The 19,790-nt window shown below is 46.1% G+C and overlaps 2 protein-coding genes across 2 annotated transcripts in view; both read left to right on the top strand.

Annotated features, from left to right (window-relative positions):
- Positions 1 to 8,038, top strand: part of magixb (MAGI family member, X-linked b) — an 83,747-nt gene extending 75,709 nt beyond the window's left edge. Inside the window, exons 13-17 of the mRNA XM_076276511.1 lie at positions 3,443 to 3,643; positions 4,968 to 5,035; positions 6,080 to 6,226; positions 6,727 to 6,865; positions 7,707 to 8,038. Of these exons, the coding sequence (XP_076132626.1) occupies positions 3,443 to 3,643; positions 4,968 to 5,035; positions 6,080 to 6,226; positions 6,727 to 6,865; positions 7,707 to 7,927 (776 nt within the window). The 3' untranslated portion in view covers positions 7,928 to 8,038. The remainder of the gene's footprint in view (positions 1 to 3,442; positions 3,644 to 4,967; positions 5,036 to 6,079; positions 6,227 to 6,726; positions 6,866 to 7,706) is intronic.
- Positions 8,039 to 9,320: 1,282 nt separating this feature from the next.
- On the top strand, positions 9,321 to 12,274 carry LOC143115266 (uncharacterized). The gene has a single exon (XM_076277236.1). The coding sequence runs from the start codon at positions 9,321 to 9,323 to the stop codon at positions 10,452 to 10,454; it is 1,134 nt and encodes a 377-aa protein (XP_076133351.1). The 3' UTR covers positions 10,455 to 12,274.
- The last annotated feature ends 7,516 nt before the right edge of the window (positions 12,275 to 19,790 follow it).

A 19,790-nucleotide genomic window follows, 5' to 3' on the forward strand; every position in this document is an offset into this window, starting at 1 on the left:
TTTATTTCACACACAATCTCTCTCTCTCTCTTTCTCTCTCTCTCATCTCTCTCAAAAGTATCATGATAAAAATAATAGAAAGTTGAGTTTAAGGTTGAATTTAAGCTCTTCATTTTGTATCAACACAAAATTAACTTTTTAGCCAACTGGCCACAGTGGCTGGCAGACTGTACCTTCATCATGATTAATTTTCATGACTTTGCACACGCTTTGTTTTCCAGAACTCTCTCAAGACAGCCTCTGTATCTGACATATTTAACTGTTTTCCAGAACTCTCTCAAGACAGCCTCTGTATCTGACATATGTAACTGTTTTCCAAAACTCTCAAGACAGCCTCTGTATCTGACATATTCATCTGTTTTCCAGAACTCTCTCAAGACAGCCTCTATATCTGACATATGTACTTGTTTTCCAGAACTCTCTTAAGATACCCTCCATCTCTTACATATCTTGTATGTAACCCCGTTTACTTTCTTTCTTTCTTCTCGCTTCTTACTTCTCATTCTTCCCTGTGTAGGCTACTATCCGTCCATGTCGTTTGCACGTGCTCAGTAGTGCTTAATTGCTCCTCTCTATGCTCAGTGCTCCGGTTATTGACCTGCAGGGCCTCATGGCGGCCGTCCAGTCATTCCAATCCTCAGTAACTCAGTTAATTACTTCATTAAGTATCACAGCCATGGCCACAGCCTCTTGTAATGGCTGTAATGCCTTGCTGCTGTTATGACTTTTATTGATTGACGGCTGTATCTATGCTACTGGGCCTCTTCTCTCTGCCAGCCAAGCCTGTTATTACAGTAGCGTCATGTTAGCATTCAGCTCTGCTAGAGTTTCTTTAGCTTTGCTCTGCTGTCACAGTCAGGCCTGATGCTAGTGTCATGTAGCATTCAACTCTGCTAGAGTTTCTTTCTGCTATCACAGCCAGGCTGGCTGCTAGCGTTATGTTAGCATTCAACTCTGCTGGAGTTTTTTTAGCTCTCACAGCCAGGCTGGCTGCTAGCGTTATGTTAGCATTCAACTCTGCTGGAGTTTTTTTAGCTCCTCTGTTACAGCCATGCCTGCTGCCAGTACAGTTTTTTTGCACACATGATTATATCTTATAACATATATTATATACTTATATTTTACAAACATTCGTATGTATACTCATATCTGATATTATACCGATATCTAATATCTATATCTGTGCAGTAGGCCTACTCTAGTCACTTTGGTCAAAATCCTGTGCCTATTGAATAAAAGTAAAAGTTCCTTAACAAGTGTGGAGAAGTGGATGATTGAGTTGGATAGAGGAGGGGATCACAGGAGAGGGTGCCTGGAGAATAATTACCCCACCTTGGCAGTCATCTGTTGGGCTGGGGGGGGGGGGGTTCTGAGACAGCCAAGGCAGCTAAAACAGCTTATCATTCTGATTAAATGACCCTCTGAAGCGGCCCATATTGAAGCCTTCCCTTCGCACCGGGACGTGCTGTAATAGAGTGGAACTCATTTGTCTTCAGGGTCGGAAATCAGGGAGATCAGGGGCCTGCTGACACAATCAGAACCAACCCACTGGCTCCGTTTCTTCTGGCTGGACAATTATCATCAATAAGACCATGTGGACTTATTGTGATATATGCAAGATAATGTATCACTTTGGACCAAATTAGAGTCTAATTCCTAACATATCAGATCCTGATTCATACCAGAACAGGGACAGATAAGTATATATACTCTTTTGATCCCGTGAGGGAAATTTGGTCTCTGCATTTATCTCAATCTGTGAATTAGTGAAATACACACAGCACACAGTGAGTGAGTGAGTGAGTGTACACACAGTGAGGTGAAGCACACACTAATCCCTGCACAGTGAGCTGCCTGCATCAACAGCGGCGCTCGGGGAGCAGTGGGGTTAGGTGCCTTGTAGAGGTCTGCGTGGGACTGATTTTTAATGTGTCATTTTTAGTCCAGCTCCCGCCCGCATCTGTAACATGATGTCCCGCTCCCGCCCGCTAAAGCCCGCATGCAGGAGGGATAGCCTATTCAGTTTTTCTTTCTGTCTCACGAAAGGAGCACACACACCTGAGAAAGACTCCAGGTGTCAGTTTCTTGGTTCTGAATGTAGGCTAACAACTGAAGTAGGCATATTCTGGTGCCCTCTTCCTCTTTCATGCTTTCGATTTTTGAGTTTTGACAATGAGCAGCAGGAACAAATTGAACCCTGAATTGAATATAGGCTATAGGCCTGCTCCGTCAGTTATGCTTAAACCCCGTTTTTTAATGCTGCCTAACAGAACATCCAGCTGAACTATAGTTATGAACACTACTTTAATCATTTCCATATTTATTTTTACGCACATATTTAATTGGCGGGAGTGCAGTGAATCATTGGTTTGTCCCGCACCCGCGAATGCACCTCTCTCATCCCGCCCGCTCCCGCAAAGAGCTTTCAAAAGTTGTCCCGCGCCGCACTCTTTTGCGTCGGGACCACGGGTCTACCGCGGGAGTGCAGACCTCTAGTGCCTTGCTCAAGGGCACTTCAGCCGTTCCTACTGGTAGGGGTTCGAACCGGCAACCCTCCGGTTACAGGTCCGAAATGGACGGATGCCCCAACCAAGTCCGAAGTGCTAACCAGTAGGCCACGGCTGCCCAGATCCATACTATACCAGAACCTGATCCATACTAGACTAGAACCTCATCCATACTAGACCAAAACCTGATCCATACTATAGAACCTCATCCATAGTAGACCAGAACCCGATCCATACTAGACCAGAACCTGATCCATACTAGACCAGAACCTGATCCATGCCAGATTAGAACCTCATCCATACTAGAACAGGGCCAGATCTATTATAAACCAGGATAAACCCAGATCCATACTGATCTAGTTCAGAGCCATCTGCCATGAGGGACTGAGCAAGTGTTCAAAAGTAGTCATATACTTTTCAGTCTGTTTGCCTGTTTGCCTATCAGTATATCTGTCTGTTTCTGTGTTTGGATAGATAGATAGATAGATAGATAGATTAACTTGTGTTCTGTCTCTTCCTGTGTCTTTGTCTGTCTCTCTCTTGCTTTTCACCACTTTGTCCCAGGTTGGAATGAAGACTGATATTAAAAGGCAAACATTCTGTTTACAGGGGCCTCATAGCTTATTATGGTTCAGCAGAGCTACTGTTGCTTATGGCTACATTAGTGTTTGTCTCCTTCTGTAATACGAGAGCAAGACTGTCATTCTGCCCTTAGCTACAGACAACTGTGTTGTTATTATGCAATTTAATTAAAATGCCACTTCTCTCTTTTTCCTTCCCTCTCTGTCTCCCCCCCCCCTCTCTCTGTCTCCCCCCCCCCTCTCTCTGTCTCTCCTTCCTCATCTTTTTTTCTTTTCTGTCCTCTCTTTTCTGCCTTCTCGCTCCCTCTCTCTCCTCCCTGTCACTCTCTCTCTCCCTCCATCTCTTTCCTCCAGCCACCTCTCTCCTCCCTCATCGTTTCGTGACGGTGCGGAGGGGGAGCCCAGCAGCCCGGAGCGGTCAGATTCGCCCCGGAGACCGGCTGGAGGCGGTGGAGGGCCGGCCAGTGGTCACACTGCCTCACCGTGAACTCGCCCAGATCCTACGCCGCGCCGGGAACACACTACGCCTCACCATCGTACCGCGTTCCAGTGCACGTAAGTAGAGGAAAGACAATTCTCATACATACAGTACACACACACTCACTTGCACACACAGAGACACACGCACGCACGCACGCACGCACGTAACTGACCTCATCCAGATGCACGGAGGTATGCTGTGCCAAAAATGGAATTGTACCACGCTTCAGCGCACAGGAAGGCCTGCATACATCCACACAACTGAAACAGAGGTTGGTTCATCCGCCGCTCACGGCCTTCGAACCCGCTGGCATGGGAGTCGAACGCTCTAACCACTGAGCTAAAAGCCCAGGCTTCCAACTCAGCGGGTAGAAGCGTTCTTAAGGTTAGGGGTTTGAGGATTTACACGCACAACTAGCATGCTTGCTCAGTTCGCCTCCATTACACAACCACACACACACACACCACACACACACACACACACACAAATACACATGCATGAACACACACATGTACTGTACTGTACATGCACAGATGCACAGACACACGCACACAAAGCACAAACACAAACTGTACAAACAACATATAGCAAATTTTCATGAAATTCACGTATGCGTCTCACCTGCAGTTCATTATAAGTAAACACACACACCCCATATATCATACATATTGGGGATTTCTGTGCTGTGTGCACCTTTGCCTTTTGCCAGCTGCTTCAGGAACATCCAAACACCTTTTCTGTCACTCTTTCTCTCTGTCTCTCTCTCTCTCTCACACCCCCACACACACACACATATATATACACACTACCCCTCTCCCTGTCCTCTGACAGATGTTCCTCCACCACACACACACACCCACACACACACCTACTTTCTCTCCTAAACCTCTCACCCCTTGCCCAAACATACACACACACACACACACACACACACACACACACACACACACACACACACACACACACAGTCCCCCAGACACTGTCATTATGTTCACATCCCAGCAGCAGAGTACCTATCCATTAAGCCCTGTTGGACCTTTAAGCAGCCTGCACCTTTGCACTCTCCCAGCTGGTTCAGAAACACCTTACCACCTTCACTCTATATAAATACATACACACATACACACACGCACACGCGCACACACGCACATGCACACATACACATACGCACGCACGCACGCACGCACGCACGCATGCACGCGCACACACACACCCCTACCCACACTTTTTCTCTCCTCCTTCATATTACATCAGACATATTACTCCCCACCCCCCCAAAACACACATACATTCCTCAAACTTTTAGGTCAAGGTCTTACTGTTATGAAAGTATACTATATCATTTGTCCCTTTTTAACGTGACACGCTGACCCTGTTCATGTGTGTGTTTGGTCTCAGATGCCTCAGACAATGCTGACTTTGACACAAACCACAGAACCAGGAAGGGCCACAGGTCTCGACCCAAGGTGAGAGGGGAGATCAGTCCTGTTTGCGCTGCACCAGAGATCATACTCCTAACTGTTCTCAGATCATGTGTTCTGTTTGTCCTGTGCTAGAAATCATACTCTTACAGTATCTCTTCTCAGACCTGTATTCAGAAACGCCTTAAGTGCACTTCATGGTTTTGTCAGTAGAAGAATTTGACACTGAGGGCACGCTAATGACAAAGTGCCTTTTTGTAGATCAGTCATCAGTCAATCATTTTGTAGATCAGTCAGAATCATTTTGTAGATCAGTCAGAATCATTTTGTAGATCAGTCAGAATCATTTTGTAGATCAAATAAAAGCATTTTGTAGGCTGGATAAAGCCCTTTTGTAGTTGAAATAGAATCCTAGTCAAAGATTACAGAGAGAAGTTCTAGTCGTTGATCTTTGTGTAGCTGAGATGGAATCGTTGAGCAGCTGAGCCGGAACTCTGGTGTAGAATGTGGAAGAGTGTCGTGGTGTTGTGTTCTGAGTGGAGTGGTGAGATGATGAAAGGGCCGGTGGCGTGCTGAGAGAGAGAGGGGTCACCCGCTGGGACTGACCACAGAGGTGATCGCTCCTGCCAGGGGGCCAGCCCATGTGCTCAACTTAATCTGGAGGATGAATGGAGCTGTCACACTAAAGGAGATTTCTCCTCTGACTCTCTCTCTCTCTCTCTCTCTCTGTGTGTGTGTGTGTGACTACATCTCTCTCTCTCTCTTTCTCTCACTCTCTCTCTCTCTGGGTGTGTATGTGTGTGTGTGTGTGTGTGCATGTATGCGTGACTGCATCTCTCTCTCTCTCTCTCTCTCTCTCTCTTTCTCTCACTCTCTCTCTCTGTGTGTGTGTGTGTGTGTGTGTGACTGCATCTCTCTCTCTCTCTCTCTCTCTCTCTCTCTCTTTCTCTCACTCTCTCTGTGTGTGTGTGTGTGTGTGTGACTGCATCTCTCTCTCTCTCTCTCTCTCTTTCTCTCACTCTCTCTCTCTCTCTGTGTATGTGTGTGTGTGTGTGTGTGTGTGTATGTGTGTGTGTGTGTGATCTGCAGCAGGACTCTAGGTATTACAGTGTGGATCTGGAGCGAGGGCCCACTGGATTTGGCTTCAGTCTGAGGGGGGGCAGTGAGTACAACATGGGCCTCTATGTGCTGGGACTCATGGAGGGAGGGCCTGCCCAACGCAGCCACAAGATACAGGTACGAGTGTGTGTGTGTGTTCATCCATATCCACAAACACACTTTAAAAGTATTGAAAACTTGTTATTGAAAAAGACTATGCAAACCCTAGAGCTTTTCCTAAATCAACAGAAAGTGTAGTTTATAGAGTATGTATTCCTCTTAAGACTTCATTAAAGTTGTCTGGAGTGGCGCAGTATAAATCTTCATCCCTTTACAGACGCACAAGGGACACAAAGCTAACAGACAGGAATTTGAGCCTCCAGTACAAACCAATATTAAATCAAGTGAGGGACTGCGGTATGAAACTCTGTTTGTGTGTGTGTGTGTGTGTGTGTATGTGTTGTGATTGTGTATGTGTGTTGTGTGTGCATGTGTGTGTGTGTGTGTCGTGTTGTGTTGTGTGTGCCTGCGCGTGCATTTGTGTGTGTGTGTGTGCGTGCGTGCGTGCGTGCGTGCGTGCGTGCGTGCGTGCGTGCGTGCGTGCGTGTGCGTGTGTGTGTGTGTGTGTATCCCTTCAGGTGAGTGATCAGCTGGTGGAGATTAACGGCGACAGTACCACGGGCATGACCCACAGCCAGGCGGTGGAGAGGATCAGGACGGCGGGTCACCACATCCACCTGGTGCTCAAGAGGGGCAACGGCTACGTGCCCGACTACGGTACGACCAAACAATGTCGGGGGGGGGGGCATTGGGAGGTTAAAAGACAAATGCAAAGGAAGGGAGAGAGGGAGGGATAGAGGAATAGAGTGATAAAGGTCAGAGGGCAAATAATAATAGAATAATGACTAATGGCCACATATGCACTGTGTACTCTGTATACTGTCCACAAGGGGGTGTTAGTGGAATGTGGGCTTGAGGTAATTGTGTGCACTATAGGGCGCTTGGAAGAAGGTATCAGTGTTATATGTATGGACAGCGAGAGGGAACGAATGAGGGAGAGAGGGAAGGAGGAAAGGGAAAGAGAGGAAAGGAGGGAGGAAAAAGAAAAAGGGAAAGGCTGAGGTTTATGGATGATAATCTGATCTGACCCTAGTCTGGTGCCACAGGAATATGAACTATTACTACTAACCCTGGAGTGTCACTGCAAGCACATCAGTCACTGCAGTGATGGGAATCTGTTCTATTCTTTTCTATTTCACTTTACTCTTGCTCTATATAGTGAAATAGTGACAGTTTTGACTACAGTGTGGGTCACTTCAGACTGACCACCTCTGATCTTTGCTCCTGAGTGATTTTGTTTTGCTGCTGTTTGATATGAACTTGGAATCGATCCGTCCTTCTGTATTTACTAGTGGGCTAACAGTCTGTTGGGTTCTATATGGCTGTTCTCATACTTCCTTATCTTCTCTTTCTCCTTCTCTTGTTCTCTTCCTCTGTGTGTCGGGTCTCTTTCTCTCATTCTATCCTTTTTTCTTTCTTCTGTCTGTTTTCCCTCCCTCCCTCTCTCCCTCTATCTCTCTTTCCTCTGTTTTTTCTCTTCTCCTTCTCTCTGTCTTAGTGGAGCTTTCCAGCCTCTCTCTCTGTATGACCAACTCCAAACTTGGCGAGCCTTGCTTCTATGTCATCGGCCGGACAGAGAATACGCGGTTGGTAGTCGTTCCTGTTAGTTCTCCATTTTTTTGTTTCTCTACATCTCTCTCTCTCTCTCTCTCTCTCTCTCTCTCTCTCTCTCTCTCTCTCTCTCTCTTTCTTTCTCTCTCTCTATCTGCTTGCTCATAGTCAGCGTCTTAACTGTCTTAACTGTCTTAACTGTCTTAACTGTCTTTACTGTCTTACTAACTGTACTGGTGGGTATTTCCTACTCCTCGTTTGTGTTCCTCTGTCTCCACACTTGTCTGTCTGTCAGTCATGCAGAATCACTGTCTCGTAATTGTGTTGTGGTGTTGTGCAGTTGGGGGTCTTTGGGATTAAGGTATAGTATACTGTAGTATAGTTTGTACAGTATAGTATATTATAGTATAGTATACTGTAGTATAGTATAGTATAGTATAGTATAGTATAGTATAGTATAGAAAGAAGATCAAGTGTGAATATGAAATATGTGTAAAGTAAATTGAAGCTTTCTCACAAGACAGGTAACTTTGAGCAAACTACAGTATATGATTTACAGTGGCTTTCAAACTCCTTAAGTCAATGCCTACTGTTGCTAAAATAGTAATTGCAAAGTTGCCAAGTTTCTCTCTTGAGAACCAAGACCCAAGGGAACTGGCTGATTAAATAAAGGTTACAGTGGGAAAATTAGTTGATGTTAATTCCCAAAAGAGAATGAGCTATAGGTTTTGAATAATCTTCTGCCATTTTGAGCAAATTTTGCTTTGAACAACAGCACTAACAAGCATGTCAGTCAGTGTTGAAAAGACCCCACTCTTAGTCTACTTGTGGTGGTTTCTTAGCTGAGACAATGGTTAGCTGATTTTGTGTTATATTCCAAATGAATTACATGTTCAGAAAGAAATCTACCTCATGAGGGGTTGGCATGAATAGAATTTGATGTGAATGAATGGTAGCCATTTTAAAGTTGGTCACAGTGGCAGTAAGATTTGTAATGATGTGTTCTATGGAGCACACTGACATCATTTGGAGTGGCGTACTGGTATTTCATTTCTGCTAGGATGAGACAGCTGGTACACTATTCACTTGCTAGTTTAGATGCTTTGCTTATGTGCTGAGATAATTGTTTTTAATACAAGAAAGTTGTGGCTGTCCCTCTCTCTCACCAACCCTCTCTCTTTCTCTCTCTCCCCTTCCTTATCTCTTGCTTTCTTTCTTTCTCTTTCTTTCTTTCTATTATCTTACTATCTCTCTACCTCTCATCTTCCTCTTTATCTCTCTCTTTTCTCCTTCTTTCTCTCCCTCTCTCTCTCTCTCTCTCTCTCTCTCTCTCTCCGCAGGCCGTAATCGCGCAGCAGCCTTCCCCTCTTCCTCTCTCCACCCCCCTCAGTCGCATCTGGTTGCAGTAGACAGGAGGGGTCGGAGGATATGGGCAGGGGAGAGGGGGAGGCCACAAGGTCAAAAGGTCAGGAGCCCCAGTTCTTCAGGGAGGCGAAGCCGGTCAGAGAGAAGACGTAAAGGAGGAGGAGGAGGAGAAGAGGGGAGGAGGCTGAGGAGGAAAATGAGCTACCCTGACTCTGCCGAAGTGACTCAGGACGAAGAGGAGGAGGGAGAGGAGGCTGGTCGGCCCAGCAGTCACCAGCGAGGTCAAAGGTCAAGATCACTGTCAGCCGGGGCAGAGCGGAGAAAGGGGAGGAGCTTACCCAGAAACACCCGGAAGAACCACAGCGATGATGAGGTCACAGTGAGGTCACAGTCGGAGCGAGGGAGAGAGAGAGGAAAAGAAAAGGGGAAGGAACGGAGGAGTGGCGGACTGAGAAAGAGTGCCAGCATAAAGAGGCTAAGATGGCTGGAGAGTCAGAGCGAAGAGGAAGAGGATCGCAGAGAGGAGGAAGGTGAGGAAGAGGATGATGAAGATGACGTATTTATGCCCATCCCCAATCAGAGACTGCCCAGGTCTAAACAAGGCCGGAGGCAGCAAGTGGAGGAGTGGGAGAGTGAGGAAGAGGAGGAGGAGGAGGAAGGTGAACCTCAATGGGGGAGCGAGAGTGACGGGGGGACAGGGTGGGAGCGAGAGAGAGAGGGGGAGGGAGAGGTGGAGGTGGAGCAGCAGGAGGAGAGGGTGCGTGCATGGGCCTCCCAGGTACAGAGGGAGCGGATGCATGAGCTGGAGCTGGAGGTAGGCGCAGAGAGAGTGCCACGGAGTCCTGGCGTGGAGGAGCGAGAGGAGGAGGAGGAGGAGCAGGAGGAAGAGGAGGGCGAGAGCAGACCTCGCCGGACGCTGCCTCATGCTCTCTCTGGCCTCCCTGTCCTCCCCGTGGGGGCCAAACTGCAGCTCTACGTGCCCGTGCTCCCCCCGCTCGCTCACGAGGGGATCCCCGCCGCACGCCTCCAGCGCCGGACCTCGTCCAGGCTGCACCCGTTCTCCTTCCTGGGGTCACCAGGGTCCGAGTACGTGGAGTCGGAGTCCGGGGCCAGCGTATCAGTCGCCAGCACCACCGCCGCCAGCATCTCGGGCCTCTCCCTGGTCCTGTCCGACAATCACGACCACAGGAAACACAAAACGCCCCTCCCTGGGCCCTGGCTCACGCCCAGCCCACACACACTCCACCGGGTCATCCAGGGGAACCGCCCGGCCTGGACGCAAGGAGGAAGAGGAGGAAGAGGAGGAGGAGTGCCCAGGTTCATCCACTGATTAAACCCTTTAAAGGCTCATTTGGTCGGTCTCATGGACCAGCCATGACCTCTGTGGACTTTTCAATTAATTTTTATTTTTTAATTCGATTTTCTTTAATTTTGCATTAAAGGTGAAGGAATTGGAAGGAATTTAAAGGAGCAGTTGGTTGCTGTAGCTGGGCACCCTTCCCATTTCTCACATTGATTGCACAGTTTTTATTTCTCTCTTCAACCCTCACTGAAACGTTTGATTATGTTTAACTGTCCAAACACCTCTCTCTCTCTCTCTCTCTCTCTCTCTCTCTCTCAGTTTGTAAACTACTCAATCCTGTGTTGTGTGGAAAAAAAGTGTATTTTTCTAAACACTTCTCCTGTTCATTCTGCTAGTGAGCTCTGGTGTCATGTCACGTCATGTCATATGTCATATATAGTTCTGGTACTTTTGGTTCTGGCCTCTGTTGTGTCTGTTGTGGTTCTTGTGTGGTGTTTAAAGCCACCCCCTCAGTGGGGTCTATAGCAATTCTCCAGGTGTGTATTCAGTGATACCTCGCCATAGAGAGCAATAAAAGGTTCCTGCCGGGTAGTTGTGAGTAGTACCCTAATGGTGCAGGGGGGGGGGGGGTCTGTTCCTTACTCATCACTCCTTCCCTGTGCAACATCAATCCTGCTGCTTCCTTTTTAACTGACATGTTTCGGAATGGTTCCCCAAGAGTTCCTGGAAGAAAAGCTCTCTTTACAGAGCAAATTCAGGAGCTGGGACTCTGGAAGTGGATTGTTATATGAGCACACAGGTGTGTGTGTGTGTGTGTGTGTGTGTGTGTGTGTGTGTGGTGAGTGTCAACTCACACTGCTTACAGCTTGCCAAGCTCCCGATATGCGTCCCTCTTTCAAGTGCCCCCTCACGGTTGCCTTGGAAACCAGACCTACTTCCTGTCGTTAACCTTGAACCCGGGTGACCTCCACTCGCAGCCTCTGTGATGTTGTGTCCCCAGGGATGAAAGTGGCCACTCAGGATGATCCATTGCGTTTCTGTTTCACCCTCAACCCCACCCCCCGCCACCCCCCAACCTCATCCCCGAGATTCGAGCAGAGTCAAGGCCCCCGATTGATTTCCTGTCACTGACCACTTCACAGAGAGACATGGCCCTAATGTGACCTACCCCCACTGGAAGAACACCCCCTCACACACACACACACATACAGTACACACACGCACACAACACTCACATTACCACCCCCTCCAGGCAGGGGAAGACTGTGTAAATAGATCTTGGAAACAGACTATACTGAAACACCACTGCCATGAACTGTAAAACTGCTATGAATATCCAAAGTTCATTCCATGGACACTAAACAATCTCCAATTGCAACATGAGGAAATTCTTACCACAAAGATGGCATTAAATATTGTGTGTGTGTGAGAGAGTAAAAAATGTCAGACTATACACTGTTTAAATACCTGTTTGACTGTTACCAAACTGCTTTCCAAAATGGGGTCAAATGTATGGACATTGTGAAGCCGTGCAAAGCCATATATCATTTGGGTTGGAGCGAAGTCTGGATTTGATGCATTACATGGCAAATAGCTCCCCAGGCGAAGTCTCTTTTGAGTGCAGAGATGGACAAGGGGGGTCCTCAGCGTGAGCTAATAAGCGCCCCACGAGTCCGAGACCCCATCAGGCCCAGGGCTCTTACCCTGATTGGCTTTTGAACAGCATTAAGTGGAGCTGCGCCAGGTCAGATTGATGGCTGGTAAGAGGCCATGAGCGTGGAGAGTGTGCGGAGCATTCGCTGATTGTTTTGCTTTCCCGGACGCCCACTTTGCCTTGTAGTGTGGGGGTGGGGTCTTAGAGAGATTTTTTAATAGGCTATCTATCTATGGGGTTATATATAAACAAGGTTTGCTGGTTTGTCGAAATGCCTTGTAGACATTACATTCAAAGTCATCCATATAGAGGCTTTTTTGGATATAATGTAAGTCATTGGTCCACCATGTAGCCAACAAACTTAATTTCAGACGGTACATATAACAGATGTGTTTATTTTCATAATTGATTTGCAATGGATTCAGCATGGAAGACATTGACATCCTTGAGATAAAAAAAAAATAATATTTTGTAAACAATCTGCCAAAATGTGGGTGTCAAGTCAACTATTACAGACAAAACACCTGAGAATATATATCTGAGTGTGTATGGCAAATATACTCCAGTATAATAGCATAATAAGACATTACTAATGTAAGCCAATTAGAGAGTAGAGATATTTTAACATCCACCCAAAGCCTTCCCAGCCGGTCTGGGCCATAGAGGTTCATTCAGGTTGTCTTATGAGACGTACCCTCATTGACGTTGCAATAAAAAAAGACACTGTCTTAACAGTGTCTATCTGGGGGAGAGTTTCTTTAGTGTGTTAGACAGCGTGTGAGTGGCAGGGAATGTTTTTGATTTCATGTGGTTGAACTGGCTTTGGTTTCCTTCATCTATGGAGAATGCAGTGTTCCTGTGTTTCTAGGCTTATTGTAATCTAAACTATCTTCATGACATATCCTGTGTGTACATATATAAATATAAGCATAACCTCTATGAATCAGAGTGTACAGTTTATTATACATATTTACATTATTATAACATAATTGTTTATATTATGATTGTTACAGTATTATTATCAATAATAAAATGAACACATTTATCAAAATTCAAAGAAAGTAATAATAAAGTCTAAAATATATATAAAATATCTTTGTTGTTGTGTGTTTTATATGTTTTCGTACACAGCAGAGGACCATTGATACTCATGTAGCCTATACTTATGGAAGCATGGTTATATCATAGAAGTGATAAAAGTACAATTCTCATCTAAATGGATAAATTGCACCAATCATTTTCATTAAGGTGGTAATTGAAGATCACAGTTTTTTTATTCTTGTTAACTACATTAGAGACCATATTTTCTCACTTAGTTTTGCTCTTTCTGACTGGGGTCAGTCAAAAGGGAGCCTCTGTGTAGTTTGTTGCATCGCCTATATCACATCCTCTGCAGTAGGCACAAGGGATTGAGTCAAAGATATAGCCCAGAATTCCTCTGAGCATGGTTTGTGACACAGCTGTGGAATCACTTAAGTCATGGGAGAATTGTGCTTGTTATTTTTTACAATAAAATCAATTAAGTAATTTTACGTTTTTACCAAATGTGAATATAAAGCAGTGGTGATTTTACTGTAAACTCTGATGTAGTAGTCAGATATATTTCCGGTCTCTGACAGTAGATGGCAGCAGCGAGTCGAGTTTAAAGTTCACACGCACACAACTCTCTAAATAGTGTGCGTATCTGTCTGTGCAATTGCAGTGATTACATCACAACTGAGTGAAAGGATGGCAAGGATTCGGCATGGATTCATGAGAGGGAATCAACTCCTCACCCGCATTTGCATACTTTAATAAACACGATTTGGGCACGAAGCTCTGTAGCTGGTGCTTGACTCGGGCATCCACCGTAAAGTATTTCCTCCGCTTAATGCAAGTTCACTGGCTGAAGAACCTTCGAGCTTTGAAGTGAGGCATTACTAGCGTTAAAATGCTGTGAAACCTGCGTGTGGATTTACTTATCTGGAGAATGATAATCACTGCCTCAATCAGTGGCAAAGTAGGCCTATATGCATGAATGAGAGTGGGCGTATGTATGAAAACAAATAAAGGTTTGGTAGAAGCAGTTGACTAGGCTCAAAAAGTTTGGGAGTCAAGCAGGGGAGGGGGAGAGACAGTTTCGTGCAGTGCGCACGGAAGCGCTGAGAAAGAGAGAAAGATGAGCAGAGGAGAGCGCGTTTGTCGTGAGAGGCAAAATGGCAGTTCCCTGATCGCGCCGCAGTGCAAGAAGCGCTGCTTAGCTGTCACCCCTCTCTGATGATTCACGTCTCCGACGGCTTTGAACGCGGTCGTTTAATGGATATTCGATGGGGAAATTGCACTGGTAAATTGGCTAGAGCGGAAACCTGGTGACGGGTATATAGAACCCATATGAACTTAATGTGACAGGTTGGCATGAGTTAAATTAGTGTGACCGCGAAAACGTCAGATCGATGCGAACGACAACTTTTAACCAGTTTTTTTCTTCAGAAATTGAATGCTCTGCAAGATGTAAACACAAGCATCTCAGTGATTTTGAGGCAAGTAGACTATTTTTTATTCTGAAGTGACATAATTCAGCTGAAAATGATGTGTGCGTAAAGCGTTCCCCCCCTAATTGCGTTTCTCAGCCGTTTGCTCACACAGTAACCTAGGTAAACTTTGCAACGTGCGCCTGTCACGAAAAATATACTGTTGTTCAGATATAAAGATCCTGCTTCGCTACTTCTTAAGGATTTATCTGTGTGCGTATTTCAGTGCGAACGGAAATCTTCGAGTGTTTCAGTGCAATACCTAGTGGTGTGAAAGCCGCAGTAATGCCAGTATCTGCAGTTTGCCAAATTGAAAGGACGCAGACGCACTCAGCATGGCCTGCCATTGGTCCCATTGCAACGCTTTGAATGATTAAGGGGATCTGACAGAAGTTAGAGAATTAGCCGGACTTATTTTTATAGTCTGTTTTGATGACTTTGAATCCCGCATCCATCTATGCTGTTTTCAGTTATGGAAATATGTGCGTAAAAAAACCGTTAAATCATGAATCGTACAGTATGTAATTGGATTCTGCTCGGATTTCTCGAGGTTAATCAAATCGTCACGGTTCTCAAGTTAAGGATGAGCAGCGTGTCGCACGCTCTACATCCAGAAGCTCCCGGAAAGAAGAGTGTCATTTTGACAACGCTCGTGCAGTGAGAGAAATGATGCTCCAGGAGAACCTAAATAATTTTGCTGTCGTGAATACGCGTGATTCAAATCCGTTGAAAACTGAGTGATCAGTCTGAGTAGATGTCTACCATTTAGGGACTACATGGATGGAGGAGACAAGCACCAATCCCCGACTCTGAGCTTTTGAGTTGTGCTGAAGTTCACCATGGGGTGAGGAAGAGAGGAAGGAACGTGGTCAGTTTTAGGAGAGGGTGAGTGGCCAAGAACATGGACTGTTTGTTCTACAATTCGAAAGAGTTCTACTTACTGAAAAACCTTCCGTTTTTGAAGATTTTTCCAAGTTGGTTTCTCCCCTAACCATTTGTTTTCCGTGGTTTGCTGAATGGATTTTTGTTAACCATGTTTTATTCTTTTCACGCGAGTTGATTTTGAATTGCACTTGATTTACCCTAACCTTTATCACACCTGAGCGCTCTGCACACCTACCTAGGCAGGTAATCACATTTTTGAATAGGGTATCTGGCATGAGTTATGAATTCTCTGAATATCTGAATTCTTCTTGGGTGTCATGTCTATGGACTTCTCACCGATTGACGGTACGGACTCTATTGCATCAGATGTCGTATTGTAAAATGGAGGTACATGAAGGATTGCTCTGAAAAGACCCACGCTTTTGCACGATTGAGCCACCGCCGTTAATTTTTCATCATACACTTGTGTGTTCAGGCGACTTGCATGCAGGTTTCAAGGATGCTGTATAGCTATAAGGGTTCCATTAAGCTCAAGTAGTATGCAAGAGGAGGTAATAGACCTTACTTCCATATTCTCACGGCCAACCCATTATCCTGTCCTCTAGGATGAAATCTTTTCATATTTTCTGAAAATTGACTGGGTCCTTGTGGGACAAACCATGCTGTCTACTGGAACTACAAGCAAAACCCAGAATGTTACTCTAACAATATTGTGAGACTGACACAAAATTAGGCCTACTACAGACTTAGACTCCTCAAACAGGTGCCAAACTTAGTACGTAAACATTTATAACAATCTGGGGAGGGTCTAGGAGGTTTCTAAAGAGTAATTTCCTATTTCAAGTCAGAGCAGAGATAGAAGTGGTTGGCAAGAAGAACATCATTACACACATACTCTCCTACGTTCACCTGTTCTTTAGACCCTATTCCTTTCCTCTCCCCCCCACTGGTCTGGTCAGGTGGGGGGGGGGACTTAACCCCCCAAGAGTGATCGCCACGGGTGACCCCTTAGCAACGGGGTCGTGACCATGGAAACAAGCCCGGAGAGCCCGAACCGTGCGGTGGAGTACCTGCTGGAGCTGAACAACATCATCGAGAGCCAGGCCAAGCTTCTGGAGACACAGCGCCGCCGCATCGAGGAGCTCGAGACCCAGCTGGACCGGGTCAACCAGGAGAACCAGGACCTGCGCCTGGACCGCGACCCCCCCTGTCCTGAGCCCACCTCAGGCCCCGTCCAGAACCACACCGACCAGAGCCTGACCCAGCCCTCTTCTCTGCCCCTGCACTCCTCCTCCACAGGCACTGGTACCAACACCGGCGCCGGCCCGGTCCACAACAGCAACAATGGCACTGGTGGTAGTAGCACTGCCACCAGCCCCTCTGCTCCCACGGCGCCCCCTACTGGGCTGAATCGTGAGCGGCGAAGCCACACGCGCCTGACCCGCGGGCTCTCGTGTGGGGCGGCCCCGGTGGAGAGGGAGCGGGGACGACTGGAGCGGATCGACAGCTCTGGGACCAACACCACCCCCACGCCACGCAGACAGTAAGAGTCCCATCTTATATCCTGCTCCTCTCTCTCCTCTTCTCTCTTTGTCATGGTGACGGGCAAATGCTTCTGTAGTCTAGTCATAAGAATGGAAGCCAAATGTGTCTTCTGCACATCTTCTCTCCACTTCTATCCCTCTCTCCTTCTCTCTATGTCTTTGTCTAACTCTTTCTTTCTGTCTTTGTTTCTTTCTACTTCGCTCCAGATCTCTCACTCTCAGACACACACACACGCACACACACACTCTCTCTCTCTATCTCTGTCTTACTCTCTTTGTCTCTCATATTCAGGGGATACTAGATGGTAAAAAATAAACTTATTTGGTGTCTTTCCCCCTTGGGTTTCTTTACATTATCCTGGTTTTACCTCAGAATGTCACAGTGGTGGTAATGACCTGCGATATTCCAGTGGAGTGCTGTTTCTAATGATGTGCTTGTCACATTGTAGCTGGGCTCAGCTGAGTGCAGTGCTCACTTTGCTAGGAGTTAAGAATTGAAGAACACAGAGGCAGTGAAATGTGTCTGTGTGTGGGCTGTTTCTCCTATGCATCTGATTGTGTGTGTGTGTGTGTGTGTGTGTGTGTTTGTAAGAAAGAGGATAGAGGATGTGCTGCTCCTCTCTTTCTGTGTGTGTGTGTGTGTGTGTGTGTGTGTGTGTGTGTGCGTGCGTGTGAGTGGGTGTGCTTTAATGTAAGTAAGTGCAGCGATTTTGCACAGAGGTCAGGTATTGTGTGTGTGTGTGAAAACCTGATTGCATTGCAAATACACTTTTGTAGGAGTAGGATGCAAAAATACTCTTTTTTTGTATCTTTGTTTCTGTGTGTGTGAATGTGTGTGTGTGTGTGTGTGTGTAAGAGAGAGAGATAGAGAAAAATGTGTTAAAGTGTATGTGTGTGTGTGTGTGTGTGTGCACATTGTACAGTGTAAATCAGAGCAAAAACACATTTTCCATGTTCTCTCCAGTAGTGTAACAAATAGCAAAATGCTCCACCTACTATTCGCAGCGATCTGGTTTCTGTCACGATACATTGACTCATCTAGTGACACGTGTCAGATTGGGGGGATTTGACGCTTCAGTGCCAGCATGGGGTGGTGGCATTATGGTATGTTTGCCATCTCGTTGAAAATGACACGTCCTGAGACCCTCCATAGTAGCCTGCAGGAACTCTGTTTTGCTTGCGCTGCTGCCATGGTGAAGTAATGTCATAATGTACCATCCCCACAAGGTAAATCCAGGTGCCATTTGAACAACAGAACGCGCTTGTATAAAGATACGGAACTGCTCTCTTGTGTTAACCGCAGGTCCACCCCCTGGTCATTTCATCAGAACAACTCGCACTGCTTTGATGATGAAGAGTGGTGCCTGGGGCTCAGTTGTGGATTTGCACCGGTGTTTGATCTAACTGTTAGATACAACACATAGTCAGTCCATATTGCTAAAAACAGAAGCAGGGCTCCATTATTCTAGAGGTGTATCTAGAGGTGTAGGTTGTTTGCTGACAGGGATGTCTTTGGCTGTGACTTGGGATATCACTCATGTTACATGTTACGTAATGCTACATTGATGCCAGGTTGGGTATCTTCAGATTCTGTCCGCTAAATATGGGCACAATTAATCTAGCTATGCATCTTCATGTATCCTATGCTGCAGGGGATCATGAGAAGAGCTTTCTTTCTACAAGTGGCTACCTGTATTATGAGAACTGTTTGATTCTCTGAGGTAGGGGGATGCCATTTTTCCATTTTTCTGCCATTCTTCTAAAGTCCTTATTAGTGTTAAGGACTGTGACGGTCTAGCTACGACCGCACTGGTGAACTGTCAGCACTCGTCCTCTACACATCAGCTGATATTTGTGCACACACACACACACACACAACACACACTCGTACATGGGCCATTGCTATGTGGCTAGCACTTTTAAGATGTGTAAGAAACAACACAACACGGAGCTATTAGCAATGGTGGCACATTTATTGTTTGTGTGAATTAGACACATAGGTTTGAATGTTTGTCAACCGATAGCTACCGATTCGCGTTCATGGCGTCCTGTCGTTCCAGCCATAGACATAATATACATAGACGCCGCATTGGCTGCTGGAAACAAGAAATGCGGCCGCCATCTTGGACCGGTCATACTCCTCGTTGCGTTGCAGCAGAAAACACAAGATGACCGCACTGTGCAGCATGTTCCTGCTCAAATCGGCGGACCATACTCGGGGGATTAACATTAGTTAATCAGTAAGATTTAACATTACCGTAATATTGGTTGTATTTTGTATTTTCGAACAATGTGGCCTGTATCATAGCTACATGTATGACCTTTGCAGCAAAAAAAAACGCGTGAAAATCTGTTCGGTATTCAGTGAGTTAATGATTAATTAAGTGCGCTGACAGCTCATTGCACCGGCCAAACAGATTACACTGAGTGGAGTGGATGACCGGTCCAAGATGGCGGCTCCAAATCTCGTCAGCGCTAGTAGGGAGCAGCGGTCGATGCAGCGTCTATGTATATTATGTCTATGGTTCCAGCTTCTGAAGGTCCGGTGGCAAAGGAGGGCCGACTGGATCGCATGGACTGTATATTGTTTCCGGGCGGTATTGGACCGTTTCATTAGGTTAATTGATTGTGGGGTATTTCGAGACGGAACTGATCAAGCCGCATCGATGATTAGTCTTTCCACATGTAACCAAGTTTATTATTTAACAATGTATTTAGCTCATTCTGCTAGTGACATGATATATATTTATGCTTGTGGCCCAGGGTCTGT

Source organism: Alosa pseudoharengus, unplaced genomic scaffold, assembly GCF_046254945.1.
Source record: "Alosa pseudoharengus isolate Yale_2024_CS ecotype anadromous, Long Island Sound unplaced genomic scaffold, YU_APseudo_1.1 YU_APseudo_1.1_scf_9, whole genome shotgun sequence".
Lineage (NCBI taxonomy): Eukaryota > Metazoa > Chordata > Actinopteri > Clupeiformes > Clupeidae > Alosa > Alosa pseudoharengus.